This window comes from Chelon labrosus (assembly GCF_963514085.1).
Source record: "Chelon labrosus genome assembly, chromosome: 13".
NCBI lineage: Eukaryota > Metazoa > Chordata > Actinopteri > Mugiliformes > Mugilidae > Chelon > Chelon labrosus.
In genome coordinates, this window is record NC_140346.1 from 12,369,858 (window position 1) to 12,395,429 (window position 25,572).

The 25,572-nt window shown below is 42.7% G+C and overlaps 1 protein-coding gene across 7 annotated transcripts in view; it reads right to left on the reverse strand.

The window, feature by feature from the left end:
- Positions 1-25,572, reverse strand: part of phldb1b (pleckstrin homology-like domain, family B, member 1b) — a 93,766-nt gene that overhangs the window by 50,387 nt on the left and 17,807 nt on the right. For 4 of the 7 annotated variants that reach the window (XM_084558700.1, XM_084558702.1, XM_084558699.1 and 1 more), the window contains exons 1-3: positions 23,518-23,682; positions 18,772-18,895; positions 17,239-17,409 (exon numbers count right to left, since the gene is read on the reverse strand). In XM_084558700.1, the coding sequence (XP_084414826.1) occupies positions 17,239-17,409; positions 18,772-18,895; positions 23,518-23,673 (451 nt within the window). In that variant the 5' untranslated portion in view covers positions 23,674-23,682. Of the gene's footprint in view, positions 1-12,669; positions 13,120-17,238; positions 17,410-18,771; positions 18,896-23,517; positions 23,683-24,652; positions 24,749-25,572 lie in introns of those variants that run through there. The other 3 variants (XM_084558698.1, XM_084558701.1, XM_084558703.1) reach the window with 3 other exon arrangements.

The window sequence follows — 25,572 nt, forward strand, 5'->3', positions numbered from 1 at the left end:
TCTTCATGCTCTGTGCTTCAGCAGTCATCCGACTCCTTCACCTAGCTCCTGTTTCCTCTGGATTCTGCCAGCAGCGCTCTCCTCCCTACACCTCCCTGACTCACGGCACACACTCCCTACCCCTGACTTGCATTGACACGATCCTCCTTGTGAAGATCGGTTCGGGCACTCCTTAAGAAAATACTGGTTAAAAGAACGTATCTCGAAGCGGCGTGTATCCGACACTGGCATGACAAACTCATCGCTCACTCTGAAGGCTGGAGGCGTCTAGTGGGAGCTCCCCGTCATTTTTACTCAGCGGTTGTGTCAAACAATGAACATGTCTGTTGGAAGTGTAGGAAAACAATGACGACTTGAGCTACGTTCAAATGGGATTACCTAGAGACTACTTTATGACTCCACTCCACTTCATGTCAGGGGTTATATTGTACCTTTTACACCACTTCACTTATTTAACAGCTTTAGTTACTTTTCAGATTTGAAAATATGAAAAATATTATAATAAAATAAAACATGATGTGATAAGGCTGTATGGATCCCAGAAGAGAATTTACAAACTACCTAGCATTATCTAAATCAGCTCCACCTTAACTGATGTGGTGAACACATGAAGTCCAGTACATCAACATGTGCTGCTACACATGTCATGCATCTCATTGTCCTTGGCTATTTTATTCTTCTAATGGTTTTGAAGTGAGGCTTTTTTTCTGTGAACAACATCTTCACTCTCCACCTGAACTACTGTCCAAGCTTCTATTTATAATTGCACGCAGCCTTCATAATTAATAGAGTGAAAATAGGCATAAAGAAACAAGGGACCAAACGAAACTTAAAAAATAAAACTGAACTAAGCTTATAGTCCACTGTCTCTTCCTATCACCTATCAAAATAAAGGCCTAAAAGACCAAAAAAATACCATTATAGCTATTGCCTTTAATGGAAAATTCATATCGTCCCCAATGTTAGAATATTAAATGATAAAACGTTTAGTTTGTTCAGTCAATATCCTTAAAGGGTTGCAATGAGGTTGGGGCCTATTCCAGCTGTCATTAAGCGAGAGGCGGGGTACACCCTGGACAGGTCCCCAGTCTATCCCAGGGCTAAATCAAAGAGACAAACAACCAACGTGCACACCTACGAAAATTTTTGAATCTCAGAGCACGTAAACTCCACACAGAAAGGCCCCAGTCGGTCGGCGGCGGGTTAGAACCCAGAACTAATTCATCACTGTGCCGCCTTAACTTTCGCTTGTGAAGATGGTAAACTTTATACCGGCTAATCAAGCATATAGCACATCACCAAAGGAAATGTTACCATGCTAGCACCCTGGTGTTAGCTTTTAGATTGAAGGAAGTTAAGCAGTTATTTCCCGTTAGGGTTAGGGTTAGAAAATGATTGTCATAGTGAATTCTGACCTTCGTTAAAGCTTCGAGGACATGGCTACCACAAGAGGGTGCTGTTCATTTGGAGTTTTCTCGTAAACAGGGTAAATAAAAACTTATTTTACTTGTAATTTTTTTCCCTGTACACCTGAAGCGAGTAGTGATCCCTGAGAATAATGTTAATGCACACTGTGTTCCCATCGCTTGTTCAATGCCTGTCAAAAAAATATGTTTGCACCATCACACTTGGCCTAAGACAGAATTGAACCAGCTTTAAAAGGCTTCAACTCCTGCAGGCTTATTTGAAGTGACGCTCTGGGAGGCTACATACAGTACATGCTAGAAGAACAACTCCCCTACACCAAGTAACTGTGAGTAAATCCTATCCTGCACAGACAGCATGCTAAAATGTGGTCCTGCTGCGTATATGTGCAGCCATGCAAGCCACAATGGTACAGAGGCTGCTGGAGGCTGATGGATGAGGGAAGACATCTCTCCTCCTCTCCCCTGTTCTCTCAGCACAAAATGCTGCTGGCAGCTGACGCTCACTCACCGACCGACTCCTCCGCTGTACCCCCCCCACCCCCGAGGGAGAGTGACCCCGCGCCTCAGCGCTGCCGGGCCCGAGGTGCATGTGTGTGTTTGTGTGTGGTCGCTGACAGCGGAGGGGCCACCAGGGATCAACACGGGATGAGTCAGCAAAAGCAGAGAGAACACATGTTTTATACACACAAAAACACATGCTCAATGTAGAAACGGTGGCAAGCGTGTACCATCTGACGCGGCGGTAATGTACTGTCCTAGGAAATTACAGGATGTAGTTGAAGCTAACCGCGCTCACACCACTTGCCCCTTGCTTTCACTGCGGAATAGATTACACCATACCTCAGACGCTAAAAAGAGCCGTCTTTATGTGAGCGAAAACAAGGTCCTTGCAGAAGCTGAAAACAACAAAATCGCATTTGAGAAATGTCAGAAAAAAAAATGCAGTACAATCAGAGACATTCATCGCCACAATTCACTGACTCAGTGGAAGATATTTAAAAGCATCAGCTCCCATCTGACTCTGCAAGAAAATTTGTAGGTTCTACTTTTTTTTTTTTCCATGGTTCGTGGCACAGTCCGCAACGCCTGCACTGGATTAAAACTGCCTGTTTACACTTGAATCCAAAATTAATAATCCTTAGTTATCCAAAAAGCTTTTAAAAAAGGCAACTCTACTTGTAGAGTTTCTTGAGAAGATGTTTCTAGTCCAGATGCCTTTTTTAAAACGCTTTTTGGCTATACCATGACCTGGATGACTGAGAACCTTCACAGACGGTCTTTCGTTGGTCTTTCCAAGTTCAGCAACTCTTGAAATTTAGTACAAAAACTACTTTTGTACACGACTTGCCCAGCATATACACAGGAATACGATAGACTGGAGTAACCCTTGCCCTAACTTGGAAAATGTTTGTTCTGTCTCTTGCAAGCTGCATGCACATCTCTTACAAGAACACTGATGCCACACCTTAGAGCAAATGCAGTCTTGTTAGGCCTTTCCAGCGAGGACCCTTAATCTACACCACCTCGGGTGTGGCTGATTGGGAAAATTAAGCCCATGAACCACCCAAATGCACTTGCACCATCACTGCAAGGCCAGTGGGGGTGCAGGGTCAAGTCTGAATTTGCCTCGGGAACAATAAAGAATTTATCTGTATGTCTGTCTGTCTGACTAGATTAACTTCTGATGCCTATTATTTTTATCTTTGACATGAACACCAACTTTGCAATAACCCACACATCATGACATTTTCAGGAACAATAAGCAATAAATACAGACCTTTAAAGGGCTTTTCTCTAATTTATGACTGAAACCAAAGCCCATGTGACATTTCCCTAATCAGTCCATCTGCTTTAGGCTTTCACTGAGGTGCTGTCAATGAAGTCCATCACCGGCAGTCCCCTGATGCCCATTAGCACTCATCAATTTAGCCATTCCAACACTGTGCAGCTACTTAAAATGATGGATCCTCCCACTGCGGGGAGACACACTTCAGGGAGCGTCAGACGACAGATCTCGACAAACTAAACATAGATTTATGGTCCGCCGGGACTCTGGAACAGGTCAGGATTTGGAGATGCTCTAAACGGGCCATGTATCACAGTCAGCGGGGAGAATGCAGGGAGAGGTAGATCATAAATCATGCAGATATTCATTTAGCAGCACCCACACAGTTGACACGGAAAAACTGCTGTGCTTTATTTTGCAATTACAGGAATGAGAGGTAATTTAATGGGAGCTCTTGGTGTAACGTTGATAAAACAGGAAAGACAGATGGTCTGCTAGGAACTCGTAAAATCTTCAAACAAGACAGGAGCTTATCCAAATCTGTCGGTTTACGGAAAGAGCGTCTGTTTCTGGACACAAACAGCAGTCGCCACCCAAACAATGTGGTTTTCCCACCTTATCTCCAGCACTGAACAGATCTGCTGCGGACATGCCTTACTCATATTAAAACAGAGCTGGGTGGGACAGTTAATGAGACTAGAGAGATGCCGAAATCTAACCATGCAGAGAATTAACCACTCCACAAACCACTAAGTCCCTTATTTGGACTGCAGGGGATTTTAGTTGAGGATGATTGGGATGACTCTACTTTTCTGGCATGTCTGCTTGTTTCTTAACTTGACTTCACCTCACTTATAACCACATAACAGGATTTCACAAACAGTTAAACTGTCAAAAAAAGCGCCTAGTTATCTGTGCATTGTGGTGCTTACATACAATACTGCTCAACCATAACACCAAGAAATAATCTCCTCAAAAAATGCCCAATACCCTTTCACACTTCAGTCTCACTAGGTGGCCTGGGTGAACTCTGGTTTCCCTATAGTGATCCGTCATCATGGGTCCTAATCAGATAAGGTGGCAAGGAATATGAAACCAAAGGTGAAGAAGGTTGAGCTCTCTGGTACTCAACTTTCCCCTCAGCAGGGAGGGTGGTCCCTTTGACACAGAATTTAACCAATTTAACCAACTAATATATTTCATTTTTGAAAGTGAGGAATAGCAACAGTAGTACATTTCTGGGTAAATGAAGGGCAAAAGTCAAACCATAAGCTCTGGATTTGAATGTCACTGAATGGGTTTTACTTTTAGCAGAATAACCTGAAATAAGTTGTAGATGTTTCTGTAATGAATTTATCCTGAACACACAAAATACCACAATAATGGTGAGTGCTATTTTAACTTTAAAGTTTGTTCTTTAATCATGTAATTGTTTATGGCTAATATAGTGTAAATAGTGATGTTTTACAGGACGCATGCACCAAAAGAAGAAAAACGACCAGACTGTGACAATAGTTTTACAGGGCGTTGATTCACAAGAACTCATTTATATCATCTCTTCTCTGTTAACAGTCTGACACAACAAGAGACATCTTTACTACATTACTGTAGACATCCATCAAATTGTTAACGTGCCAGTGAAATGGAAACTTTAGTTTTTCTTCCCTCGTTTATAAGCTGCTTTTCGGTGGTTTTGTGGGTACAACTATTTCGCAATAAATAGAAAGAAATGCACAAAATTACTTTTAGTGCTTGGAAAATTAAAAATCAGTCTTCTATCTGATGGTTACCACATGCAGAACCAGAAGCCTTAAATAAAAAAATCCAACCATAAAACAGATGTTACAGATTCTTACAGATGTTCTATGTTAATTCAATTTCTCTCCTCGGATAAGATCTGAACTAATCGTCTGAAAAACCTTCAAAAAGGAACCCCAACTGAACTATTGTTGTAGTTTCACAATAAGTGTGGCGACTCGCAAGGGTATGTCCATCATACTGTCCCACGTCCTTATGAAATGAGGACAATTTTAATTACAGCTTTAACACGCACTTCTCTTGTAGGTGTTGATCAAACAAGGTGTATGTAGGGAGAAGAAAACAACATTAAGAATCTTATAAGGCGCAGCTTTGTAGCCTAAAATGTCTAATAAGCTTGCTTGACACTAACCAAAGTAAATTTGGTTCAGGGGACAACTTCATTAAGTGGATGAAAATCTTACATAATCCTCCTACTGCAATGGTAATTACAACCGACAAGAGAAAGGGTCAATGCAGAAACTTAAGAACACAAAGTTTCATTGTATGTTGATGATACCGTACTATAATTTGGACTATATCTGGACCAGATTCTGTCACTAATTTGGTGAATTTAATTAAGTGGGACATTCTCTGGGTATATAATTAGTTTCTCAAAACCTTAAACTATGCCAAGAACTACTTCGGTGAAAGAAAAACGTTCTTTCAACATACCCAAGTGGTCTTCTTCTGCTTTTGTGTACTTGGGCAGGCGTCCTACATCCTGGTTGGAATATTTTTACCCAGCTGAGTTATTTACTTTATATCAATTCCACTTCTTAGAAAAGAACCATAATGAGCTGAAGATGATGAATTAATGATAAGTAGCTTACTTATTGGGAGAAAGAAAAGGCCTGGCTTTATTTAAAGCTCCCTTTCTTTTCCAACCATATTCCAGTGGTGCACAGAAGATTTGGCTACAATTAGAGGAACTTAGGTTAGGTTAAATCCCTTCATGACAGTCCAATGCAACTTTCACTTAAAAATACAATTTCTTCCGAGTTTAAATAGCTCTCCACTCCACCATATACTGTGCTAACAAAGGCATTTTAATTGCGTTAACCTCCTCATCTTTATTAGAGAGAGCGTTATCGTTCCTCATCCGGAAACTATGGCTGAACTGCACCATTTAAAAGTTTTCATGTGTTAAGAAATCAGCATGCAAAACACTTTTGGGCAGAACAGGACTGTTTCCCAAAATAAATAAACCTCATTCACTTCTATGGACCAGTCATCAACAGCTCATTTGCAGAGATTTGGATCAGTGTTGTTACTGCTTGGTTTCATGTGCGGCATCCACGTTTTTGGCTTTAGTTATTTAAAACACATTGCTATTTAATACTTTTTCTCCTTTCTCCCCTCCTTCATAAGAACCCTCTGACCCAGGATAAAAATGCCAGGATCCTTCCAAGAACCAGCGGTTCACAAACATCTCACGATTACTTCTCTCCAAGGCTGAGCTCAGCGAAACAAGCTGTGGCAGAGATCTGTTTGAACAAGGAAAATATACCATGTGGCAACTTTCGGAAATATTAAGGCATTAAAAGAAAGGACGGGTGATGACGCTAAAGAGAGGATGATGAGCGGAAGTCTCCACAATGTGTTTGAAACCCACCCCCAGGTAATCAGTTAGATTGATTCCCTGACCGCTGTGAGGGAGAACAATTTCCACCTCCACACTCCAGGGGCGATTGGTCTAATCACAGGCCTCATCATGGTGAGTGCACTTTGAGTATTACTGCAAGAACAGCATCTTTCAGCAGCTGCCGTGTCCTCCAGAAGAGCTAGACTCTTACTGAGAAACAACCTGATACAGGAAAGGAATCTGTTCTGAAATTGCTGCATCAATGAATTCATGAAATATCAATTCTTGACTCATGTTATCAGCACTTTTATGTGCACAGAGCTTTCCATGTGGCACTACTTCAAGAGTAAGGGAGCAAACTATTTAGATGATGAATACCTCACCACAAGGACACACAATAACCCCATTCTCTAATGAAACTGCAGGAGCATCTAAGTGGATTATGGAGAACATACTGTAATGCGTAGAGATTGAGTCGAGGTGGCAGCCTATATTAAGTATACATCAGTCAGCACAATACAAAACACAAGGCGTCCTCAATATCAAACAGAACAACATGTTCTTAAAGGCTTTTATACAAAAGCAGATAATACAGGCAGTCTTGTCACATTTAAAATTCAAACATTCAGGAAAAAATAAACCACCTGCTCAAATTCATTAGGTCAACACGATGAAAAGACTGAATGGGTTCAAACTCGGCTAGCCTCTCAAAAAATCAATTATAGCTTGTCAACAAAATGTCAAAAATGCCTGGTGATATTTCTCTGACCTCAAGGTGATATATAGATTTAATACTCAAAGACACAGAGCTGGAACAATCACCGAATGAATCGACTGGCTGATGTACAGAAAAATAACGAACAAACGATTAATTCAACTGGGTTTTTCAAGCCAAAGTAATTTGAGGATTATCAACTTTTGTCTGCTTTGGGTGACACGAAAAAAGGTGTTTTTCACCTTTTGGAAACGCATCACATTGAGTCTTCAGTGTATTTTTCACCAATTTGCAGCTGATCAATCAACAGTGAAGGAGGGTTATGTGCAGCTCTACAATATTTAAAATATAAAACCTTTTAGAAGCTGAGGCAACATGTTTTTGGCATTTTTGCTCGAGAACTTAAGTAGCTGTCAACCAATCCATTAACTGGCAAATGGTTTCCTTAGTCCATGGACTCTTGAGACAAGAATCGCAACTAGTGCTGGATTTGGACCCTTCTTCCTATTTGGTTCTTTGTCAGATATTATCATGACATTTAACTTACAAATGAATGGCACTGCTTGTGTATTCATTTCTATCTGATGCATTTGTAGGTAATGTTCCGATAACTGTGTTATTGTTTAAGAATATGGAAAAGTATTGCTGTGCCACCACTGCTGAAAATGCCACATCCGCATCCTGATTGGTTCCCCTGACTATAGAATTACTGAAATCCAACCAATCAGACCAGACAGACCCCAGCCCCAGCACTTTAATTAGTTAAAAATTGAATTAACCAAACCAAACCTGGTCTACAGCTCTGATTCTTCTGCAAGTTAACATATAAGACTTTTAGTTCAGTAAATGAGAGATTTCAATGATTTTGTGCCAAAAAAAAAAAAAAGGAACCTTTAACATAACATCAAGAACATTTATTAATTTATTGACTAAATACCAGAGCTGACGATAGTGATCACTGGAAACCCCTGTGAGTATTCCTTTGGGTCCACTCAGACCAATCGGTGTTAATGCCACATCATGCCTCAGGGGTATCGTGGCATTAAATGGAGAGGTGGTTAGCAGCCCTGCTCCGTCCAACCCAGCTGAAATGTGTCTGCGGACCAAATATTCCATCATTTCTCTAATAGTCATCTCTGCTTGTGCTTTTTTTCCCCCTTTTCCTCTGCGCTGGTACGACCACATTAAATCTTTCCAGTGTTTCGGCTTAGCCTGCAGTACTTTTCCCAGAAGATTAGATCAGAGGAACCAGAGGTGGTCAGAGCGAAGACGATTCACATTCTTTCAGAATGAGTTCACGTACCGTTCAAGTACAGATATGACAAAGAAATGCTGTTGTACATTTACACGCCATTAGCACTGGCTTTAGCAGCGCATATCAGTCAGGCTCATGAGTCCGGCTTCTCCCTCTGAACCAAGCTGCCCGTTAGAAACCGAGTTGGAAAGAGTTGGATTACATTTGTTTTGTTAACCAATGCAAATGTACTCACTGGCCAAATCATTAGGTACTCTGGGGAATGGGAAAATGAATGCATTCTTATATCTTATACTTATATTAATAGTCCTGCACCTTCATGTTCTGATGTTGATGCTGAAACAGCGTTTTTCAACTGGATGATCATTTTGAAGGATAATCATTTTGGAGTGCTCTTAAACTGCATTGAACTGAACACTAAAGTGTTTCTGTAATTTTGACCTAGCCGAAATAACTAAAATAGGGTTGTCAAAATAATAGAAACGTATCAGTACAGCACAGAACAACTCAATAGTACTACAAACCACTGCCTCCAAAATGAAAACACAGTTGAATCATCTATTTTAAACAAATGCTGAACCATAACGTTCACAAAGCTAAGGTTTAGTGCCAGACTGTTATATTAGAATGCATTTGCTTTCACTATTGTACCTAATGAAGTGGCAAGTGAGTGTAAGTCAGAGAATCAATCTAATATAGTGAAGCTGTATATTTATGCAGCTTTACACTCATCCTCTCACACAAAAAATTTACTTACTACTAGTTAACTGTGGGGAAAGACTTGGGCCCTTCTATGTTTTTACGGCCTTGTGCAACAAACAAATGTGTCGCCACTAAACCACCAGCATGGGACGTCACTAAAGTGTTTGGAGGAGCCGCAGACAAAGGGATGCCCGCAACTATGGCTGACAGTTGCTATGGAAAGCTGAAGGTTTACAGCCTCAGCAAAGGCCAGGGAGTCAAGCCCACCAGTTAATCAATGACCACCATTCGCCAAGCCAGGGTCTGTCAAACACAGACGCACATACCAGAGGAGAAGATATGGAGCTGGTTTGAAAAGGAGCACACATGGGAGGAGGCGCGCTCTGCGGAGGTCAAAGCCCATCATGTGGGAATAACCGTCAGAGCAGATAAAAGGTTGGGAGAAATGACTCGGAAGGAGGGATCACATGTTGGAAGCAGTCTGACGCCAGAGAGATGCCACAGTGGAAGATAGCCGGAGACGGCGGTTGCTCCTGGGCAGCTGCTTCACACACATGTTTATGAGTTTATGTTGTGCTGCAAATTCAGTTAGAAGGTGGGTCACATGCAAAGATCGAGCAAATGGGTTGTGTCCTACTCATTGTTATTTTATAAACTGTGAATTTAAGATTACATAGGGATTAAAAAGATTTTTTTTTGCTGTGGTTTGAAAAGAATGTCTCATTTCTGATACTTGAACATATATTTTTATCAATGCATTTGCAAGGTTCCATATAAAAGGTTTTAAGTGTTCTACAATTTGACCTAACCTAGCCTGGGAGCCAGTCCGACTTCCCCTGCTCAAAATTTATGCAGCGTAAGTTTGTCTGGAGTCGCATTGTTGTTGGGAACTGAATTGGCCCTGATTAGTGGTAGGACTGCCCAGTTGTGTGCAGAGGATTTTTTATCTCTGTATCGGTTAAAACACGACCCATAATGAATACCAGTGGTGTACTATTAGACTCATATTCTGCCAAGAATAAGGTATGGCTATGTTGGACTAGGACTAACCGACACAGAAGAAAATGATTGCATCTTTAAAATCAAATTTCCAGACTCATATTCTTTAAAGTAGCACCACTCTTCATTCATAAAACTGGAATGAGACATAGATGACAAAAATAGAGCACAGAAACTGAGCGGTAGTAGTCGAGGAGGTGTGATGCAGTTTTCCAGTGAGTGACCTCCAGGAGCTGCAGGAGACATTAAACGACGCATTTCACAGGATAGTACCTCTTGCGGCGAGTCCACTGAACTCCACATGTAAAATTAGTGGAGTGCCCCTTTGCAGCACTTTGTCATAATCAGATCCCGCTGTTCACAGCCTCCACATCCCACAGACCAGATGCCGCATCCAGCAGGCTGTCAGCTGCTGTCTCTGGCGAGTGCTCATCACAATAACGTGTCAGAGGCTTGTCCGAACAGATGTTCTCTGCATCCCCACCCCCCGCCCCCTAACACCAAACCCCTCATTCTCCTCCTTTATGTCAGAACAACTCCGGCCTATCCCCTGCTGTTAAACATGCTCCCAGATCCCACAGGAGGCAGATGGCAAACTATGTGACCTACACGTGGTTTAGAGGTGGGCTACTTACTCAGAGCGGTATAATTGGTCTTCTTTGCCATAGATATGAGGCCATTCAGTTTTGAATGGATCATGCATCTGTACCTTAACACACATGGCCTGTATGCATATTGTGCAAGGACAGGGGTAGGCTTAAGGGTTAGGTGTTAGGGGTTAAGGTTAGGGAAGATCAAAAAAGTCTCACTGCTGCATCTATAATCCGATAGCCTTGACAACCTCAGTTATCCATTCCCCATTAACTCCTATACAGCCACAGGGTTCAGATAATGACTAAAAAGTGACAGAGGAGCTCACGAGAAACAAGCTATGAAACACAAGGACACATGGAAGCTAAGCAACGGAGATCTGATATCTATCGTAACTGATACACTGCACAAGCCAGGCTTTTCATACACGGGTCTCATTCATTTTGAAACGTCGGATATGGAGAGCAGTGAGGAATTCAGACCTGCAGTGTGAACACAACCCGCTGGTATATTTGTAACGTCTATCCACAGTCTCATTTGGACACACTGCCGTGACCTCGGTGCAGTCGGAGGATGTACGGTCAAAGACTGTGTCAACAGCACCATGTAGGAACGCACACTGACCCGGCGTATGGGCTCCAGCTGCTGCCACACTCTTTCCTCTCTGGCCTGACCTGCGGCGGGCCCCGCTGGGAGCCCACATCACTCTCGCAGCACCCTGACGGGTGAAGAGGAGGAGGTCCCCTCTGACTCCTCACATCCTTCTTTACAACGGGGTCAACACAATGTGTTAGAGATGACAGATGTTGAGGTGGCGATAGAGAACGACTGCACTTTTGGGGAATGGCAACTTGGCGAGAGAGTCCTGGGTTTGAACTCCCTAATATGATCGCAACTCGTGGACCCAGCGAGCAGAATGCATGAAAGGGAGGCTCTATTCAATTCCAGTTACCAGCCCTGGTTAGGTCACATTGGCATCCAGGAATAGCTGTGTAACAGTAGACAGACACAGTGAGGTCTGCTCATGCCAGGCGTGATGGGGGGTATCTGCAGATCTGGCAGACTTGTGTATGTTTGTAGTCTATAAACAGAACTCACATGGAGGCAAGGGGGGGAAGTTAGGACTCACCCCTTGGGACTGAGTGGCTGGAGACAGCAACCTCAGAGCAGGTGGTCGCGTTTAGCAACAGACCAATCTCCCTTAAAAAAAAATGCAGTTTAAACGTCCTTGGTGTGAAGCAGGCTATATCCTTAATGAAGTACCACCTAAACAGCTAATTCACGTCAGAATTGCATTTGGATAAATTCGGCTTAAATAAAACATATCATTAATGTTAATAAAATATTTATTTTTTTAGTTTGCTAGCAGAGTTAGCAAACGCCCACTCCGGTTACGCGACAACTTGAAAGTACCGGCAAGAGAATGACAAAAGTAGATTTTTTTTAACTGTTCAAGCGACTCATGTTTGCTTTATGTACCCCGAATTAAAACATACCTTCTACTAGTGAACGGGAAACTGCAAGTAATGTTAAATCACGCGTAGTTTACTAATATGAACGTCAAACTACTTATTTTCCAGATTTATAAATGGAGTTTGGCGAGAGCGTAGCAAAGGGACAATAATAGGTTGAATCTTCATAGAAGCAAGTAGTGTCTAGTCTACACTGTGCTGGCTAGTGACATGAGGTAGTCCACCAGAAGAAACCGTCACCTTAGTGACACTACCCACAGACCATTACAAGACAACCAGCGACTTTAAGCGACCAAATACCATTCAAATGTAGCCGATAGTAAACACACAGACAACTTACTTTAACTCCAATGAATGAAACTCCTCTCTCTCTCCGCTGCTCTCATCGCCTCTGCTGCTCCTTTAAATAAAACCACGTGTTTTAGTCCGTTTTCTGCTGAGAATTTATTGTGGAACAACCAGGAGCGTTTATGGGCTTCTCCTTTTTTTTTTCTTTTTTTTTTTGTCCGCGGGCAGCCTTTTGTTATGGTAATCCTAAAATCCCATAGGCTCTAATAACAATATATTCCGCAGATATCTGGAAGTTCACAATGGGAGCTGTCCGCTTGCCCACTCCTTTAAAACACGGGCTCATCCGCCGATGATGCGTTGGTATATCCCAGTTCATTCAAACCAGTGCGGGAGTTTTACAGTCATTGTACCCCGACCGCGTCCATTGTCTCCTTTTCTTTCCTCCCCGCGCTAGTCACGTAGTAAAAACGCTATCTCCCCTTCTGCCCCGGCTCCTGTAACAAACAGCTGGCTCTCAGTCATCTCTCAGCCCGCAGAGAGGGAGGGAGGGAGGGAGGTAGAGGGGGGGAGAGGAGGAGCAGGAGGAAGAAAAGAAGGTGGGGATCCTGAGTCAGAGCGGTGCAGTAAGGGAGTGAGAGGAAGGCACAAAGTGGAAAGAGAAAAGGGAGGAAGAGAGAGGAGGTTTAAACTGAGAAAATATATTTTTTGACAGATTTCACCCATAATTCCCAGTTGGACAAAGTCTGAACAAGTTCACACTAGTTGGGGACAATCGGCCCGGGTAGAGGAAAATCTGTTAGTGTGTGAGGGGAACAGACCCGACCCGACCCCAGTCACGGTCAAATCAGACGTGTTTGAATTTTTTGAGCCGAAACAAATACATGTACAGAACAGATGGTGGGATACAGGAAAATGGTGTCAGAAGGTGATGGGAAGTTGCAGGGATATCAAAACAACGATGGCGAACAATGAGAGCGGGCGAGTGGTGACAAAGCGAAGAAATGTTGGTTTGATGCGTTCAGTTGGTTTGACAAATCATACGTGATCCCTCATCAGGCGCGATTGTTAAGTGTGTGATCCCCAGTCTTTCAGTCGTCATGCAGAAATCTGCTGGAGCCAGTCTGCTAATGTGCACTCCTTAGTCTTTTCAAAATCTGTAAAGACGGTGAACGTTATGTAGTGTGTCCCCCAGCTTTAGACACCACAGGAGGGTCTTAATCTACAATGCTAGGAGTTGACTGATCAATAACATGCAACACCATCCGACGTCCAGATTTTAATGACACAGCATGCCTAGATGTGACCCTCTCTCATATCTCACCTTGATCACTGTATAAAAGAACAAAGGTTAAGCCTTGAGTATCATCAGCCATTTATTGCAAGCCATAAAAAATACACATCAAAGGGAACGCTCTGCGCAAGAGTTCCCTGGAGGCACATTATCCTGCGCAGTACATATCCTCGTAATGTGTGGTGAATCCCATTATCGGCCCGGGAATAATTTATGCTCTTTGTCTGACCCACACCAACTTCACATAAAGAAAGTGTGCGTGTGTGTCAACGTAAACAATAAAGTGAAACAGATGACATACTTTTTCTCAGCAGAAATACTTGGAAGAGCTTTTACCAAATATATTAGAATAGTGCTAATGATGTAGGGAAAGTAGTAGCACATGTGTGTAGCACACCTCTTTGCAGCGTAGCCCTATGCAGCCTGACTTTCCGCATATGATTTTAGTTTTGAAATACATATGTTTGTGTCTCAGAGTCTCCTCGCAGAATTGGTGAGATTCTATAGAACCATATGAGATGGTTGCAAAGAAAAAATCACACATGAATATTGAAAGAAAAATCTACTAAAATGGAATAAATTAATGCATATTTTAAGATGGCATTTGAATCTTATAAATAATCAGTTTAATAAACTGATGCATCATGAAATGCAATACAGTAAAAGTGCAAAGGAACAAATACACCTGCTGTATCTTATTTGATGAAATAATAAGAATGATTTCAACATGGTATTACTATAATATAATGTATAAAGTATGAAGTAATTATAGGTTGCCCTGACAGTAACAACATAAATGATATTCTGACCATAACATTTTTTAAATTTGCAAATATTCCCCTGTAAAAAAAACTGGAAAGTCATTCCATGAAAACAGCCGTATTGGAAATGTGGGAAAGTATTAAACTGTATACAACTAATAGTTCAAGTAAGTATTGATGATGTGGGTGGTGCAGAGGTCAGACATTACACAGCCTTTGTCTTAGAAGCGGAGATGCTCTCCTTGTTGACTAGTGAAGTGACTATGATGTACAGTTGGTGGACTGCACCTTTAAATGTTTTCTTCAGATGTTCATCTAAGCTTGTCCTACTAATCTTTACAAAGAATTCACGTTTCTTCACATATACCTCCTCAAGGGCCAAATCAAGCCAACCTTTATCCCTTTAAAACTGCAGCTCATCCCGCTTTGAACATCCTGGCTTAGTTTGTGCATGCCCCTCCATTCATATTGTAAATCCGAGAGGATTACCACCAAATCCCGGCGTTCAGCATGTTTTCATTTTTGTATCAACACCAACTAGTCGCGGCTTGATTTTCTTAAAAGTGAACTGCAGACAAGTTTAATCCATCTCGAGGTGTAAACTGCGCATTTGCCAGGTTAAAGGTAAAGCCGAAGCAGACGGCGGTAGATTACCTGTGACACACACGGCCGTCGAGTCACAGCTTGCTGTGACGCATCCTCTGGCCCCTGCAATACTTGACTTGTTTTGCATGGAATGTTTGAGTTCCTTGTAATGTATTACTCATAGAATACACATAACTCCTGGGAGTGGTAAGTAACCAATAAAGTCTGATCTATTTCCTGCTGTAAAATTAAATCTATATCAGCTACTTAAGCTTTTCCCACTGTGCATTTCTCTGGAGGAGCCAGACAGCGAACTCTGGTTTACCCTCACACTCATTCTTCAATATGAAACCTCCTCTGGGACTAAAGTTGGTTCTGTTTGGGGTAGAGGGGGCAGTATAAATAGCCCCGTGTCCCCACTCAGGTTACCCTGCCAGAACCCAGGTTGAAATACCACAAGATAGAGAGACACCACACATGTGTTCCTCTACACATACATACATGTCGTGTTTTTTCTATTAGCATTTTTCATGAGCACCGGTGAACACCCATCAGACAAATAACACTGGAGTGTGTGATTATACAGCAGCACAGAGGGAATTTTTACATCCTGTGAGTAATGATGAGTAGTGTTCCTTCAGCGTACGCTCATAATACAGTGTGTGTGCACCCTCTGATGTAAATGTCTATAAATTTCCTCTTCCTTACTTCCTCTACTACGCTTATGCAGAATATTGGGAAAGATTACAGTCCGATGCAAAGTTGCAAAATATAAAATTATTATGAAACACTGCATACAAGTGTGTGTGTGTGTATATATTAGGAAATGTCTGATTCATTAAGAAACAGTCTGGGTGAAAAGCAGAACTGCATACTAGAGACATTTTTCAACTGTACTGGTATAGATAGTATTTGCATAGTAGCCATTTCTGGCATGTGCAAGAATTTATTTCTTTTTTCTTAACATCACATTCTTTTGACCAAACTGATAAATGGGCACACAAATTTACCAAGATCCCCAAAAGGATTAAAAAGCTTTGATCAACTATTCTGATGGTAAAACCCGGCACCAGCCTTGAAACACCAAGGCTAAATGCCAACAATGAGGCTTTGAAACAATCGTCCATAAACCAAATGAATAATGCCGCTGTGGCTACGTCCATCTTTTATATACAGTCTGTGGTTCTGCAATACGTTTGCCACTTGGTCCATTTATAAAACGTCCATTGATGTTACCTCACATAAGAGACTGATCACATTTCTTTCTTCTTTCTGTTTGCAGGACGCCTCAGACTTCCATAATATGCAAAATCCTTTCAGTTACATTGCGCAACAACATTTCACTTTGTGGGTGTCTTTAGCGTCCATGACTTCCTAGGTAACCTTGACTTCAATGAAAACAATCTTTTCCTTTTAAAATGCCAATCACAATCACAGGGGGTGATGTGAGGAAAACTCCCTGGCCTAAGATTCACCTCTGCTGCAGCTGTATGAAAATGAATTCATGCCTCTACCTCTTGTTTGCTCCATATCTGCATGCCTGAGCACATCAAAGCTCACTCTGTTAACTCATTAACTCACGGACCTCCGGCTGCTCTTCGATCGATGGCTATTTAAAAGCACAGACCGCGCGTTTTATTGAACAGACATGCTGCTTCTTACGGTGCATTTTCATCGACCAGGCGGAGAGCTGATGGATTGACCAGTGGCTCACAATAACTGCGATCGTGCACATCAGCAGGCAGGAGAAACTACACCTAAGTTAAAGAGACTCCATGGATCCTCTCATTTCCGCTGAGTGGTTTCTGCTAATGTTTGTTCTGTGTAAAATCCCAACAAAAGTAAAGCTGCTTTTAATATGGCGGGCTGTGTGGTGCACAAGATTCATGGTGTGCTCAAATTCAGCATGAAATACAGAATAAGAAAGCATCAAAAACGTCACAGTGCATTATGGGACAGAGCTGGCTGAGCTGATTCCTACCTTGTGACAGGCGGGTGGGCTGTTTGACCTGGAGCCCATCAACAGCACAGAGATTCCCACATGGATGCAACGTGATGACCCCTGATCTGTTCTCTATGTAGCAGTGCTGGGCGGCCACACCAGGGCCCTGGATGCTGATGTCCATGGGACCATGACCCATAGTGGTCCGGCCTAAAGGAAGGAAGAAGCAGACTTACATCTGATGCAGTGGTGCAGTAAGAGTGGCCCAAATCTTATCATGTTCAGATGATCTTTCATATTAGGTGTATAGTGTCAATTTTATCAGTATTGGTGCTGATGGTTACTGGGATCTTGTAGGATTCATGACATATTTAAAGCCACACTGCAGAACTTTAGGCTCCCCCTTCTGGCAGTGAGAGTAATTACACAAACAACTGTCAACTTGTGCATATGACCTCAGTCCTTAGTCTTGTCTCCAAATTAAAAAAGGCACCAATGTTGTTTTCTTTTTTTCTGGAGCAACAGAAACTTTTCAAGGACATTTCCCAGGTTCACTCTTCCTGACTACCAGAGACAGTCACCTTGAACACTCCCGGTTTCCACCGGCTCTGCCATAGTCCTGGGTGCTGTATCCCCCTTTGTGAAAGAGTCCCTTGTAACCCAAACTTTCATATTTTTCTGAACATAACAATGTAGTCTTGGTACCTAAACCCTACCAAACAGGGACTAAAAACCAAACATTATGATAAAGAAAAGGAAATAATAAGTCAACTAAAACTGACACAAACCCCAGTCTCCAGGCTGAAATCCTGGCCTGGAGGCCAGTCAGAACTTTCCATGCTCAGGAACATTTTGTGGGGAAAGTTGGTCTGGAACCGCTCCATTAGGAGATGATCGGTCGAGCCAATCAAATCGTTAAGTAACCGATGTGGTCATACACGTCATCTCAAGCGAATGTATGACCTTTTAAAGATTTATCTTGAGCTCAGAAATCCTGGAAATCCTCTCACCTGGCCAGAAGTAGTTGGACAGTTCAGACAACACAGCAATGTTTAGTTAAGAAAATCTACTTCGAGGCTTTTCCTCACTAATATGATGCCTTAATCAAAGAGACATGCTGATTTTGGTGCTGTTTTGAGCCAAATAAGGACACAGATGTACCCTTGTTCTGCCATGAGCTTCCAGATGAGCCGCCAATATTCAATAAAATGTCCCAGACAAGTGCAACAAAGATGCACACACACATATACACTGACTCAAACACTGTCTTTCCGCCTGGACATGACCCCGAAATAAAGGAATCTCCCTGCATACCAGCCTGAAGAGGCACAGACAGAGAAAAGAGGACAGGGCATCATACTAAAAGGCAAACCAAATGCCAAGAGGTCAGCAGGCACACACAAGATGAAACTTGCCCGTTGTCCAACAGAGACAGACAGAGACAGGCAGGATGGACAGCAGATTCAACAGCGATAACAAGGTCAGGTCACTAGAGATACGGGGTGTGTTTTGCTGTGGATGCTTGTAAAAGAAAAGTGACGCTTGCGTTGGTGTTTCAAGCTGCTGTCTCACCCTCGGGCAGGGGCAGCAGGGTGATGGCGGTGCTCAGCCGCCCACTACCCAGGCTGACCAGATGGGGGCGCTCTGCTTGGAACTTCAGCCCCTTCCCGGTCTCGATCAGGTCCAGCGGGGTGCTCTGCAAAGGAAGTCACATATGAGACGGAGCGCGAGCAGCAACATGGTGCATTACTGTGTATTTGTATCGTGCAACACTGAAATATGGCAAATATGTAATTCACAACATCAGAATCCCAGTCGGATTTATTGCCGCACAGTCTCACATAAGGGATTTGTCTTGGTGCTTGGTGCAATAAACATCAGAAGAAATAAGAAACAATATGAAGCACACAAAATATGGAAGAATATAGAAGAATAAAGAATAAAAAGACTTGTGTGTTTAATAGTAAATGAACTGTACAGCTTTGGGTGGAGTCTGATACAGTTACAGCTGCTGCAACTAGAAACAAGTCAAAATCCTAAATTTCCCATGTCTTGACAAAGCCACCTTTGTATTTGAGACCCATATTCCACGTAGCATCCCATCCTCTGCATCTAACTGCGCAACCATGTCTGCATGATAAATGGCTTGTTGTGAATGGGACCTAACGGGGAATCATTTCCGATCCATTAGCTGATCTAATTGGTTGTGCATGACACAAAAACATCAGGATGTGTAACATCACGGGGGGGGAAGTCACAGAGGAGTGGTGGTGCTCAGCTTTCTGTCCTTCACAGAGTGGAATTTTACTGCTTCACTAATGTATCAGACCCACAAGCACGGGGAGAAAGGGCTCATCCTTCACTCTGGGGATAGAGAGTGTCTTCACTATGGGAGGCCGTTTCCACCGCCGGCTGCAGCGGCTGTTTGCATATTCCTCACACACACACACAAATACACACACACAGGGAAGTGGGTGTGTGTTTGTGTGTGTGTGTCGTCTTCCCCCTTCATAGCTCTTCCTGAAGCACCACCACCACCACGTGCATGTAGCTCAGCAAAGGGTGGGGGGGAGGGATGTCGCCATAGCAACAGCACTCCCGCAATTAAGAAAGCTCCTGCAGGGTGTTCTGCGAGCTAACTTGTGGTGAGCACTTCTCAGCGCACCGATGCCTGAACATCAAGTCAATTCTGCTTTTTAGTCAGCCAGGCCTCTCATTGTTGAATTACTACCTCAGCAGCGCTGACTTTTGATGTTACGTTTTGTTTTACCTCCCGAGCTTTGACATCACTGATTAAATAAGTTCTCCTGTCGAGTATCATCCACGATTCTAAATGCACGACGTCAGGACGCTACCATTGAAGCAGTCTAGTGGATTTCAGCTGTCGTTGTTCTTCTTTACACGAGTGCTTTTTCTATTTTGACTTGTTTTTGACGTGTGGCCCTTTAAATGGAAGCCATGTCTATTATGGGCAGACTGACGTGGCTCATTTGGGATCAAATAAATCAATAAAAAAATTAAAAATGATTGATAATATATTAAAGAGTGATTCTGGATTTCTGGATTCTTTCAACTTGGCATATTTCTCGTGCATGTGGATGACTTCGCACTCAGCTGCAGACGTCAAGGGATTTGTAGGTGTCCGAAAATCACTATTGTCATGTTACTTTTTGGATCTTCTTGTTTTGGGTCTTCCTGCTTTACTTCCTGTGTTTTACCCCCTGCTAGTATTTGCTCCACCATCAGCAGTTTCACCTGTGTCTTGTTGCCCAGTTAGTTCTTTGAGTATATAGAGTCCTGTCTCTCCCCTGGTCCTGAATCGAATATTTAGTTTTTGTATGTTTCCAAGCTATGCTTCCATGCCTCAAGTATTTGGCCTCCCATGTTCCCATGTCATTCTCCCAGTGCTTCCTTGTTCCTCATGTTTTGGCCTTCGTACCTCTTTTTATTTATTTAGCTTTTCTATGTTGGATTACTTTTGGATAAGTTTAACGTTTGCACTGTTGTTTGGATTTCCTTCCCAGAGACTGCAGCACTTTTTACTCCTAATCTGTTAGCAACAGTAATTTGACTCGATTATGGCAACAGGGCTCTTCCCTCTACATGTGTGTCCTGCATTTACTGTCTTTTCCTGCTACATGCTGGAGACTATTCCGAGAACATGCACATAGCACGCTCTCAAGCACACCTTGATTGGCAGGCAAACAGAGAGTGCCCTTGATACAGTTTTTGATGGTCCACTGGTCAAAGTATTAATACAAACTGATAATACTTTATGTTGTTAGGCTTTAAAGTCAAAGAGAAATAAAATCTCTCTATAAAGCACGTTTAAAAACAGTAACATTTGCCCAAAGTTCAACTACAACTGCAAAATCCATAAAATCACACAGTAGTGTTTCACTAATCAGCAGTTTGGTCATACGTGACGGCTGAAGATGTTTCACTTACATTTTTCTTGTGTTGGCAGGCAACGTCTGGATTTGTTTTTATGGAGCTGGGAAGGCCCTGTGCCATCTGAAGTGTTAAATGAAGTCTGATGGGTGCGCAGTCATTCACTGGCACGGATTTGCATTTTTTTTTTAAATTTATTTACAACCTGGACGCGATCATTGACTCGGCCTCTCGGCTGGTTAGCTATCCATGTGTGTCCTAATAGGATTATCTGACTGCGGTGGTCGGTCGGTGGAGTGGGGTCAAGCCTAAGAGGATTGCTGAGACAGAGGCTGGTTGCTTGGAGGGCGCTGGGAGACTTTACTGGGAGCGATGGGAGGAGGAGGAGGAGGAGGAGGAGGAGAAGGAGGAGGAGGAGGGGGGAAGGGGCCCGTGGGCCGACGCTGCAGGATTCATACTGGCTTATCTGCTGTGTGCTGCTGCTCCCACGTGGTGTGCTCAGCAACAGCTCACTTCTCCGCCTGTCTGCCTGCATAGTGTTTACATGCAGAGGATGCGCCGGAGTGCAATCTAATGTACGCATCCATTCATGGTAAATACCACTTATCTACTGTATCTGTAAATGAAATATGTTGTACTGGATTAGATGAACTTTAGTAGTAGGCTTTAGTGGTGACAGAAATAGACGGTAGAATACGTCTTAAAATATTTTTCCAACTAAATACACTAGAGGTTTTACTCCAACAGGAAGTTCACAACCATAAATATTCTACATGCATGTATATATAAAATGAATGCACACCAGAAGACCAACTACTTGGACGCACATTAGCCCCCATTAAATGATTTGGACGTGTTTTGTTTCATAGATGATGGTAGTTATGGGAATAGCAGCGTGGAGATCAATGCCAATTTCCCAGTCGGGACAATTACGTAACTTATCTAATCATAAAACAATTACAGTTTAGTATATTTCCCATTAATGTGGTTATTGTGGCACTATCCTCAACTTCTGGATTAAATATGCAGGATGACTAGGCCAGAGAACTAGATAGATAGATAGATAGATAGATAGATAGATACATTGTTTATGATGCAGTTATAATCAACAGTTTCACTTTGACCTTTTTTTTTAAAAAAAGTTCAGTATTTCATTCATAAACTGCAATAAAATGTGTTAAGTTCTTCACTTGTCTTATTTATGTGGTTGTTTTGCAGCCAGCGATCCTGCTCATAGAATCATGAATCGAGTCTTTATTGTCATTACGAGAACATTACAAAATTTTGCAGAGGCTCCCGGCTTAAGAGGCACACATATAAATAACACAAACATTTAAATAAAACACTTGTGAAAAAATATAAAAGACCCTTTAAAAAAGAAGAAAATGTAAATAAGGTGCAGCTTAGTGCAAGTCCCAGTCTTTGAAATGTGAGTGTGTGATTGTCTTTCTGCTGAGGACTGGTGGTCTGTTTGATTAGTGCACCAACAAACAAAATAAAATCCATCAGCTATGAATCACACATCCGTGCTGCGTATATTTCTTATAGTGTAGTGTTCTAAGAAAAATGCCTCTTTGTGAAATGAACCAAATCACACTTAGAAACCTCGAATCTTGCGATGCTCCTATTTAAATTCCTGTTCCTTTCTCGCAGCACTGCCCCAGTTTCTTTACAAGGATCATGAAAGTTTAATTCCATATTGTTTTCTCAACAATATTCTATTCTGGACCGTGTGGGGGAGAAAAAAAAGAAAAATCCAGCACAAGCGCACACATCCCCCTCCTTAATGCCTGATAGGATTGTTGGACGCAGCAGGTGGGAAACTCAGACAACCAATCTCCGGGTCTGTCTAATTACTAACTCTAGCTGAAGATTCCTGCTTTACAACGTACTGACATATGCCATCAGGATGCGTCCCAGCTGCGCTGCCTGACCCGACCTGCTGCCTTCAGCTCTGTGTTTATCATCCGTGGAGGGTTTCAGTGCCAGAAATCTGTCAGAGCGGCTAATACGGTGATGCTTAACATCAGCGGAGGAGGCAGAAGAAGAAAGAAAGAAAGCGTTTACTGTCCGCGAACTGGAAACATGTAACGAAAAGTGGTACAAGGATGACATATGACTCTGTCTTTCTGTGAGGTCTGCCAAGTTTTGAACAAAGAAGTCCTGATCTGAATCCTCTGGTGGCTGACTCTCCTCTGTTCTTTCCCACTCCAAACACATACAAACTTGTTTCTCTATCTTTTGGAAGGACGTTCCTTAAACTTTAATACATTCCCTAGCAACCCTAAAAGCCCACCCTCAACCAGTTGTAGCCCTCACAAAAGCTGCGGCTCCCAGAAAAATCCAGATAATCAGCCCCACGAGGGCAACATGACCCCTGCAGCTTGATGAAAACAAGACCACACACACACGCACGCATTCACTCACCTGTAGCACCTGGTGAGTTTGCCGTCCATACTCTGGCATGTTCCTGTTCAGGCGGTCCATGTCCACTGAGCTGTCCTGTCCAGCTCCCTGCGACACATGAAGATCCTGGGAGGGGAAGTGACAGCATCGAGAGAGTGAGCAACAAAAAGTCGTCATGGGTGACTTCATTTCTGTGGCATAACAAAGATTATTAGTATCAAACTCTTCTCTTTATCTCTTCTCATTGTCTGCCGTTGGTGAGATTACACCAGAATAAAGTTAAAAAGCTTTCGAAAAGTCCCAAACTCACACTTTTTTTTTTCCTCACAGTACTTAAATTAAGTTGAACAGTATTTTCTGGGATTCCCCTTCCCCACTCTGCCTACACAGCAGTACGTAGGTGTGATTCATGTTGTCAACACACACACTCCCTCAGCAGTATGTAGAGGAAGGAATACATATTTAGATCTCTTGGTAAAATGACACATGCACAGGAAATCAACCACCTTGTCTGTCTCTCAGTCTCTGTGAAAACACACACCCACTACACACACATTACACACACTTGCGCGCAAATCCCACATCCCTTCTTACTCAAGACTATTATTTTGGGTATTTCCATGAAGTCAGCACAAAACAAGTGGCTATAAATAATGCCCCATGTCTATATTAGTGCATGTGTAAGTGTGAGCATACGTGAGAAAACACTTTTGCAGTCATTATGTGACATGTGAGAAGCGTGTGGTCGGGGAGGAAGAGCCGAAATCCACATGGGGAAGGTTGGAAAACACATAATTACGGCAATCACGCGGATTTCGGAGCGCACCCGGAGTCGTTTGCATGCCTAAAATGTTGTGCAGCGGGGATGGAAAATATAGTTCTGATGCGCTCTGCCCTCGGGGTAACAAAACCCTGCTGCAGTATCATCATATTTGCTCTCCTGACAGAGAATTATATTCGGCGGTGTAAGCCTCAAGCAAGCCTCAAACAGTAAATCACAACACAGCCAGAAATGTTTTAAAAATTTCCAAACAGCACCACGCTTTTGTGCAATAAAAACAAAGAAAAAAAACAGAAACTGCAATCTAAGCCAGAGGAAACAGAGTCTTTTCTGAAGGTCGTCTTGTAAAATATTATATCCAACGGTTATAATTACCTTCCTCCAGTTGTCTAGAAAGTGCATTGCCTCCATGGCAAAGAGCTGCTCCCGGTTTCTCGTTAAATCCTATCAGCGTGAAGTTGATTAGACAGGACACCTCTGAGACTGCACCGAGTTCAGTTAACTTTCGTCAACGCTGCTTTCTTTCAGTAAAACACAGATTTGTGTCCCTCTCTTGATCTCCGTCTTTTGTCTCAAGCTACGAGTGCATCACTCTTCACAAACTCCCGTTGAGGAGGTCGGACCTGTTGCTGCTTGCTCCACTAAACCAAGACTTACATTCCAGGCTGACAGCACCTAAGTCGCAGATAACAGGGAGACATATGTTTGTGTGTGTGTGTCTGTGTGTGTGTGTGTTGATCAAAAGAGTTCAGAAGAAAAGCAACTAGGAAGGAAGAGGAAGGTGCGATGAGTGAAACGGTTTAATAAAAATATAGTTTTGAAGATGCTGAATCAGGAAAGGTGGATCTGTTTAATTATGTGCTATGTCCTGAAACTAACTGAACTGCTGTGTGTGTTCAAGGAAATAGGACTGTGTAGCCACAACATGATGATCACTGACATGAAAAGTAAATTACATTGACCATCTTGTGACAATACAATGTTCTGCTGGGAAACCTTTGGACCTGGCATCAGTGTGGACGTTACTTAGACATGTACCACCCACCTAGACCAGACCAGGCACCCCCACCCCATAGCAATGACACTCCTTGATGGCAGCACAAAAATGGTTTAGGAACAACTCAAAACACATGAAGAACAGCACAAGGTGTTGACCTGACCTCCAAATTCACTAGATCCTAAACTGATCAAGTATCTGTGGGATGGTCCACAGAGGCCCCTCCCCTCTACCCATAGGACCCAAAGGCCCCCACTAACAACATTCTGTTGCCAGACACCACAGGACACCCTCAGAA